The following is a 9726-nucleotide window of genomic DNA, read 5'->3' on the forward strand; positions in this document are numbered from 1 at the left end:
GTGGCTGTCAACTAAACGTGAAAGTGACTTGATTATCTTCTTCGAATGCATAGTCCCTTTTGTTGCTGCTGTTATGCCTGCGTGCTCCTTCCTATGTATTTCGGCCTGAACTCGTGTTTTATGTTTGCCTATAACCTTGTGAACTATTCCCTCTGTTCCAAAATAGATGACTCAAATTTGTATTAACTTTAGTTCAAAATTGGGTCATCTATTTTAGAATGGAGGGAGTATGTGATTTACTCACCTTATTATGAGCATTATATTAATTTAAAGCTAGACGCTTCCTGCATGTTCATTCTAAAGAAACTTAAGTCGTGGCATGGGGAAACTACATGAGCACCTTCCCTGTCAACTTGATTAACTAAAGCATGAAAGTGACTTGGTAGGTCATAGCCATGCTCAGAGAAGCTTCCCATTCTTACTTGGCCGCCACTCTACTCGAATCCTGCAGCGCCCCTATATATACACTTATTTGCCAAACACTTTCATCGTACACTCACTCCCTTCACTGGAACATCCAAAGCCGAGAAAACAGAGACATGGACAGCGCGACCTCGTCGTCCGGCGATGAGCGCGGCGGTGTGCACGTCCTGCTGGTGCCGCTGCCGGCGCAGGGCCACATGAACCCGATGCTCCAGCTCGGCCGGCGCCTCGCGTACCACGGCCTGCGCCCCACGCTCGTCGCCACGCGGTACGTGCTCTCCACGGGCCCGCCCCCCGGCGACCCCTTCCGCGTGGCCGCCTTCTCAGACGGGTTCGACGACGGCGGCATGGCCTCCTGCCCGGACCCCGTCGAGTACTGCCGCAGGGCCGAGGCCGTGGGGTCCGAGACGCTGGCGCAGGTCATCGCCGCCGAGGCGCGCGCCGGGAGGACGCCGTCCGTGATGGTCTACGACCCACACATGGCGTGGGCGCCGCTTGTGGCACGGGCCGCCGGCGTGCCGACCGCCGCGTTCATGTCGCAGTCGTGCGCCGTGGACCTGATCTACGGGGAGGCGTGGGCGGGGCGCGCGCCGCTGCCGATGGCGGACGGGAGCGCGCTGCGTCGCCGGGGCGCGGTGAGCGTGGACCTCGGCCCGGAGGACCTGTCGCCGTTCGTGGTGTCGCCGGGGCTGTACCCCAAGTACCTCGACGTGTCGATCCGGCAGTTCGAGGGACTAGAGGACGCCGGCGACGTGCTCGTCAACTCCTTCCGTGACCTCGAACCGCAGGAGGCGGAGTATATGGAGTCCAGATGGCGCGCCAAGACAGTCGGCCCGACGCTGCCGTCCTTCTTCCTCGACGACGGCCGCCTGCCGTCGAACAAGGCCTACGGCGTCAACTTCTTCAGCAGCGCCGCGCCGTGCATGGCATGGCTGGATCGGCAGCCTCCTTGCTCAGTAGTCCTCGCGTCTTATGGGACGGTCTACAGCCTCGACGCCGGTGAGCTTGACGAGCTTGGAAATGGGCTCTGCGATTCCGGCAAGCCATTTCTCTGGGTCGTGAGGTCCAACGAGGCACGGAAGATATCTGAAGAGCTCCATGGCAGGTGCAAGGAAAATGGATTAATTGTGCCTTGGTGTCCCCAGCTTGAGGTTCTCGCGCATAAGGCCATAGGTATGAAATTGTCAATCTTTGATAAAGTAGATCTAAACAAATACTACTAGTTATCTGATTGTTTCGCCAATAATATTGCCTACTTTGGATGTGCAGGTTGTTTCTTGACTCATTGTGGATGGAACTCAACGACAGAGGCGCTTGTTGCTGGCGTGCCAATGGTGGCGATGCCGAGGTCGGCCGACCAGCCAACCACGGCAAAGTACGTGGAGAGTGCATGGGGGACCGGCGTGCGGATGCGGACAGATGAGAAAGGCTTGGTGATAAGGGAGGAGGTAGAGAGGTGCATCAGGAAGGTGATGGATGGGGAGGGAAAGGTTGAATACCGCAAAAATGCGACAAAATGGATGAGGATGGCCAAAGAGGCAATGCAGGAAGGAGGGAGTTCCGACAAGAATATTGCTGAATTTGCGGCTAAGTATTTATCATGATGAATTTAGGTCCAATTATCCACAACCACTCAATAGTCATCGCATACTATGTATGCACATGTTGATAGAGTATTATTTCTCTTCACCAATGTCAACGCATTCACCGAGAAGCCTATAGCTAAGCTCAAGTTTTCTTGTATGAGTGACCTTAACACAAATTCGTTTTATATTGAGTTGCCAATGGATTGACTATACCTCGGCATGTCACCGATGTAAGGTCGTGGAGAATTAGATATGCTTGGTTTTATGCACATAGGTGTAAGCGCTAGATAAAGATGATCACTTGCTACCACCAAAACTTGATGTGGGAGTATTCAAAGTTTGAGTAAATTTCCTGTTTTTACACCATATTTGTGCTCCAGTGATAACTACTATCCTATTTTAGTAAAATTGCCCCTAGTTACCCGATTTAAGAAGTTTATTTCATGTTTTGCCTCATTTGATGTCGGATCCTCCGAAGACCATTGTCATACTCATTTGATGTCGGATCCTCCTAAGACCATTGTCATATTCTCCAACTCTTCTAGACTATATTCTAATTAAATTACGCTTCTCCAACTCTTCTAGACTATATTCTAATTAAATTACGCTATTGAAGTTTAGAGATCTCTTAAGTTTATGATCTTAAATTAAAATTTGAAATTCAATTAACTTGAGTTTCATGTACTATAAAATGTTTAACAAATTTAATTTAACATCTACAATTTGGTCAGTTCTCCTAAGTTAATTTAACAACAAAGCCTTCAGCCCCAAACAAGTTGGAGTAGGCTAGAGCTAAAACCCATAAGATTTAGAAACCAACTCATGATTCTGGCACGTGGATAGCTAACTTACATGCACCCTTGTACATGGCTAGTTCTTTGGTGATATGTCAGTCCAACAGATATCTCTTTACAGACTCCTTTAATGTCAAGTTTGGTCTACCATGACCTCTTTTGACATTATCAGCATGCTTTAACTGCCTTAATGCACTGGAGATTTTGGAGGCATGCGATGTATATACCCAAACCATATCAAACGATGTTGGATAAGCTTATGTTCAATCGAAGCTACCCCAACTCTGTCATGTATATGCCAACTGGTTAGCAGAGTCCCACATGGCCCCCGCATCGCCTAGCTTAGGCGACACGGGCGGCGACCCAACCCCGCCGTCTAGCCGCTCCATCCACCGGTGCCTCCTCCCTCGCCGCCGCCTGGGGCCACCGCCGGGCAAAGCCCGCGTGCTGGCGGCGGCGGGGCCTCTCCGTCGCTCGGCGCCCTTTCTGGGGGGTCGCAGCTGGGAGCGCTCGATCCAGATGCGCCCGGCGCGTTGCGCATGGCCGGGCCGGCAGCTGGCCGCGGCGGCCTCGGGCTTCTCAGGTGAGGCTGTGGTGGCGGGGGCGGCCGGTTTCGGTTGGTTTCGGCCAGATCCACGTGCAGCGCGGGGCGTGGATGGTGAGGCGCAGTGGGCGTGACGCCGGGGCGGCGGCCTCGGTCCGGGCTCCCGGCGTGGCCTGGGCGTGGACGGCGCGCGTGCGCGTGGCGGCGGCTCGGCTCCGGATGTGCGCGTGGGGTGCAGATCGACGGCTGGGCACGGCGACGGCTGACACCCGTCGGGCGCGGCGACCGGCGGCTGGGCGTGGTGGATGCGCTGCTCTGGAGTGCGCGGTGTGCTGCGGAGGGAGCTCGTCTGCTCTGCTGTCGCTCGTGCGGCTCCGATTGGGTCTGGTGCGAGCTCGTCCTTCGATATGGATGCTGCGCGATGCGATGCGGCGTGGGTTGCTGTGGTGGTGGTGGTCACGGTGGTGCTGCGGTGGATGGACGACAGCTTTGGCCGGGGGGTGGCGCGTCTCTGGTCGTTGTGGATCATGGGATCCCGCGGTCAGACTGAGGTCGGCCTCAGCAGGTGGTGATTGGTGGGCGGTGGTCGGTGGTGGTAGGTGGTCGGCGCTGTTGGGGAACGTAGTACTTTCAAAAAAGTTCCTACGCACACGCAAGATCAAGGTGATGCATAGCAACGAGAGGGGAGAGTGTTGTCTACGTACCCTCGTAGACCGTAAGCGGAAGCGTTATGACAACGCGGTTGATGTAGTCATATGTCTTCACGATCGACCGATCCTCAGTACCGAACGTACGGCACCTCCGCGTTCAGCACACTTTCAGCTCGGTGACGTCCCGCGAAGTCACGATCCAGTAGAGCTTCGGGGAAGAGCTTCGCAGAACGACGGCGTGGTGACGGTGTTGATGAAGCTATCGATGCAGGGCTTCGCCTAAGCACCGCTATGATATGACCGAGGTCGATTATGATAGAGGGGGGCAACGCACACGGCTAAGAAAGGTCAATGATCAAATTGTGTGTCCTAGGGTGCCCCCTTGCCCCCGTATATAAAGGAGCAAGGGGGAGGCCGGCCGGCCCTTGCAGGACGCGCCAGGAAGAGGAGTCCTCCTCCTAGTAGGAGTAGGACTCCCCTTTCCGCGCGGCCTGCCCTGGCCGGCCCTCTCTCTCTCCACTAAGGCCCATGTGGCCCATTACTTCTCCCGGGGGGGTGTTTCGGTAACCCTCCGGCACTCCGGTTTTCTCTGAAATCACCCGGAACATTTCCGGTATCCGAATATAGTCGTCCAATATATCAATCTTTATGTCTAGACCATTTCGAGACTCCTTGTCATGTCCGTGATCACATCCGGGACGAACTACCTTCGGTACATCAAATCACATAAACTCATAATACCGATCGTCACAGAACTTTAAGCGTGCGGACCCTATGGGTTCAAGAACTATGTAGACATGACCGAGACACGTCTCCGGTCAATAACCAATAGCAGAACCTGGATGCTCATATTGGTTCCTACATATTCTATGAAGATCTTTATCGGTCAAACCGCATAACAACATACATTGTTCCCTTTGTCATCGGTATGTTACTTGCCCGAGATTCGATCGTCGGTATCTCAATACCTAGCTCAATCTCGTTACAGGCAAGTCTCTTTACTCATTCCGTAATGCATCATCCCGCAACTAACTCATTAGTTGCATTGCTTGCAAGGCTTATAGTGATGTGCATTACCGAGAGGGCCCAGAGATACCTCTCCGACAATCGGAGTGACAAATCCTAATCTCGATCTATGCCAACTCAACGAGTACCATCGGAGACACCTGTAGAGCACCTTTATAATCACCCAGTTACGTTGTGACGTTTGGTAGCACACAAAGTGTTCCTCCGGTAATCGGGAGTTGCATAATCTCATAGTCATAGGAACATGTATAAGTCATGAAGAAAGCAATAGCAGTAAACTAAAACGATCAAGTGCTAAGCTAATGGAATGGGTCAAGTCAATCACATCATTCTCCTAATGATGTGATCCCGTTTATCAAATGACAACTCATGTCCATGGTTAGGAAACATAACCATCTTTGATCAAGGAGCTAGTCAAGTAGAGGCATACCAGTGACACTTTGTTTGTCTATGTATTCACACATGTATTATGTTTTCGGTTAATACAATTCTAGCATGAATAATAGACATTTATCATGAAATAAGGAAATAAATAATAACTTTATTATTGCCTCTAGGGCATATTTCCTTCAGTCTCCCACTTGCACTAGAGTCGATAATCTAGATTACACAGTAATGATTCTAACACCCATGGAGCCTTGGTGCTGATCATGTTTTGCTCGTGAGAGAGGCTTAGTCAATGGGTCTGCAACATTCAGATCCGTATGTATCTTGCAAATATCTATGTCTCCCACCTGGACTTGATCGCGGATGGAATTGAAGCGTCTCTTGATGTGTTTGGTTCTCTCGTGAAATCTGGATTCCTTTGCCAAGGCAATCGCACCAGTATTGTCACAAAAGATTTTCATTGGACCCGATGCACTAGGTATGACACCTAGATCGGATATGAACTCCTTCATCCAGACTCCTTCATTTGCTGCTTCCGAAGCAGCTATGTACTCCGCTTCACGCGTAGATCCTGCCACGACGCTTTGTTTAGAACTGCTCCAACTGACAGCTCCACCGTTCAATATAAACACGTATCCGGTTTGCGATTTAGAATCGTCCGGATCAGTGTCAAAGCTTGCATCGACGTAACCATTTACGACGAGCTCTTTGTCACCTCCATAAACGAGAAACATATCCTTAGTCCTTTTCAGGTATTTCAGGATGTTCTTGACCGCTGTCCAGTGATCCACTCCTGGATTACTTTGGTACTTCCCTGCTAAACTAATAGCAAGGAACACATCAGGTCTGGTACACAACATTGCATACATGATAGAGCCTATGGCTGAAGCATAGGGAATACTTTTCATTTTCTCTCTATCTTCTGCATTGGTCGGGCATTGAGTCTTACTCAAGTTCACACCTTGTAACACAGGAAAGAACCCTTTCTTTGCTTGATCCATTTTGAACTTCTTCAAAACTTTATCAAGGTATGTGCTTTGTGAAAGTCCAATTAAGCATCTTGATCTATCTCTATAGATCTTGATGCCCAATATATAAGCAGCTTCACCGAGGTCTTTCATTGAAAAACTCTTATTCAAGTATCCTTTTATGCTATCCAGAAATTCTATATCATTTCCAATCAACAATATGTCATCCACATATAATATTAGAAATGCTACAGAGCTCCCACTCACTTTCTTGTAAATACAGGCTTCTCCAAAAGTCTGTATAAAACCATATGCTTTGATCACACTATCAAAATGTTTATTCCAACTCCGAGATGCTTGCACCAGTCCATAGATGGATCGCTAAAGCTTGCATACTTTGTTAGTACCCTTTGGATCGATAAAACCTTCAGGTTGCATCATATACAACTCTTCTTCCAGAAATCCATTCAGGAATGCAGTCTTTACATCCATTTGCCAAATTTCATAATCATAAAATGCGGCAATTGCTAACATGATTCGGACGGACTTAAGCATCGCTACGGGTGAGAAAGTCTCATCGTAGTCAACCCCTTGAACTTGTCGAAAACCTTTTTCAACAAGTCGAGCTTTGTAAACAGTAACATTACCGTCAGCGTCAGTCTTCTTATTAAAGATCCATTTATTCTCGATGGCTTGCCGATCATCGGGCAAGTCAACCAAAGTCCACACTTTGTTCTCATACATGGATCCCATCTCAGATTTCATGGCCTCAAGCCATTTTGCGGAATCTGGGCTCATCATCGCTTCGTCATAGTTCGTAGGTTCGTCATGGTCAAGTAACATGACCTCCAGAACAGGATTACCGTACCACTCTGGTGCGGATCTTACTCTGGTTGACCTACGAGGTTCGGTAGTAACTTGATCTGAAGTTTCATGATCATCATCATTAGCTTCCTCACTAATTGGTGTAGGTGTCACAGGAACCGGTTTCTGTGATGAACTACTCTCCAATAAGGGAGCAGGTATAGTTACCTCATCAAGTTCTACTTTCCTCCCACTCACTTCTTTCGAGAGAAACTCCCTCTCTAGAAAGGATCCGGTCTTAGCAACAAATGTCTTGCCTTCGGATCTGTGATAGAAGGTGTACCCAACAGTATCCTTTGGGTATCCTATGAAGACACATTTCTTCGATTTGGGTTCGAGCTTATCAGGTTGAAGCTTTTTCACATAAGCATCACAACCCCAAACTTTAGGAAATGACAACTTTGGTTTCTTGCCAAACCATAGTTCATAAGGCGTCGTCTCAACGGATTTAGATGGTGCCCTATTTAACGTGAATGCAGCTGTCTCTAAAGCATAACCCCAAAACGATAGCGGTAAATCAGTAAGAGACATCATAGATCGCACCATATCTAGTAAAGTATGATTACGACGTTCGGACACACCATTACGCTGTGGTGTTCCGGGTGGCGTGAGTTGCGAAACTATTCCACATTTTTTCAAATGAAGACCAAACTCGTAACTCAAATATTCTCCTCCACAATCAGATCGTAGAAACTTTATTTTCTTGTTACGATGATTTTCCACTTCACTCTGAAATTCTTTGAACTTTTCAAATGTTTCAGACTTATGTTTCATTAAGTAGATATACACATATCAGCTCAAATCATCTGTGAAGGTGAGAAAATAACGATATCCGCCGCGAGCCTCAATATTCATCAGACCACATACATCAGTATGTATGATTTCCAATAAATCTGTTGCTCGCTCCATTGTTCAAGAGAACGACGTTTTAGTCATCTTGCCCATGAGGCATGGCTCGCAAGTACCAAGTGATTCATAATCAAGTGATTCCAAAAGTCCATCAGAATGGAGTTTCTTCATGCGCTTTACACCAATATGACCTAAACGGCAGTGCCACAAATAAGTTGCACTATCATTATCGACTCTGCATCTTTTGGCTTCAACATTATGAATATGTGTATCACTACTATCGAGATTCATTAAAAATAGACCACTCTTCAAGGGTGCATGACCATAAAAGATATTACTCATATAAATAGAACAACCATTATTCTCAGATTTAAATGAATAACCGTCTCGCATCAAACAAGATCCAGATATAATGTTCATGCTCAACGCTGGCACCAAATAACAATTATTCAGGTCTAAAACTTATCCTGAAGGTAGATGTAGAGGTAGCGTGCCAACGGCGATCACATCAACTTTGGAACCATTTCCCACACGCATCGTCACCTCGTCCTTAGCCAATCTTTGCTTAATCAGTAGTCCTTGTTTTGAGTTGCAAATATTAGCAACAGAACTAGTATCAAATACCCAGGTGCTACTGCAAGCTTTAGTAAGGTACACATCAATAACATGTATATCACATATACCTTTGTTCACCTTGCCATCCTTCTTATCCGCTAAATACTTGGGGCAGTTCCGCTTCCAGTGGCCAGCCCCTTTGCAGTAGAAGCACTCAGTCTCAGGCTTAGGTCCAGACTTGGGTTTCTTCTCCTGAGCAGCAACTTGTTTGCTGTTCTTCTTGAAGTTCCCCTTCTTCTTCCCTTTACCCTTTTTCTTGAAACTGGTGGTCTTGTTGACCATCAACACTTGATGCTCCTTATTGATTTCTACCTCCGCAGCCTTTAGCATTGCGAAGAGCTCGGGAATTGTCTTATCCATCCCTTGCATGTTATAGTTCATCACGAAGCTTTTGTATCTTGGTGGCAGTGATTGAAGAATTCTGTCAATGACACTATCATCCGGAAGATTAACTCCCAGTTGAATCAAGTGATTGTTATACCCCGACATTTTGAGTATATGCTCACTGACAGAACTATTCTCCTCCATCTTGCAGCTGTAGAACTTATTGGAGACTTCATATCTCTCAATCCAGGCATTTGCTTGAAATATTAACTTCAACTCCTGGAACATCTCATATGCTCTACGACGTTCAAAACATCGTTGAAGTCCCGGTTCTAAGCCGTAAAGCATGGCACACTGAACTATCGACTAGTCATCAGCTTTGCTCTGCCAGACGTTCATAACATCTGGCGTTGCTCCTGCAGCGGGTTTGGCACCCAGCGGTGCTTCCAGGACGTAATTCTTCTGTGCAGCAATGAGGATAATCCTCAAGTTACGGACCCAGTCCGTGTAATTGCTACCATCATCTTTCAACTTTGCTTTCTCAAGGAACGCATTAAAATTCAACGGAACAACAGCACGGGCCATCTATCTACAACAACATAGACAAGCAAAATACTATCAGGTACTAAGTTCATGATAAATTAAAGTTCAATTAACCATATTTAAGAACTCCCACTTAGATAGACATCACTCTAA

General features: G+C 47.8%; 1 protein-coding gene across 1 annotated transcript; it reads left to right on the plus strand.

Annotated features, from left to right (window-relative positions):
* Positions 1 to 452: 452 nt before the first annotated feature.
* On the plus strand, positions 453 to 2191 carry LOC109747116 (UDP-glycosyltransferase 79). The gene is made up of 2 exons (XM_020306202.4): positions 453 to 1596; positions 1693 to 2191. Exons 1-2 carry the CDS (start codon positions 540 to 542, stop codon positions 2025 to 2027), a joined length of 1392 nt encoding a protein of 463 aa, XP_020161791.1. The 5' UTR covers positions 453 to 539; the 3' UTR covers positions 2028 to 2191.
* Positions 2192 to 9726: the final 7535 nt, after the last annotated feature.

Source organism: Aegilops tauschii, chromosome 5, assembly GCF_002575655.3.
Source record: "Aegilops tauschii subsp. strangulata cultivar AL8/78 chromosome 5, Aet v6.0, whole genome shotgun sequence".
Classification (NCBI taxonomy): Eukaryota; Viridiplantae; Streptophyta; class Magnoliopsida; order Poales; family Poaceae; genus Aegilops; species Aegilops tauschii.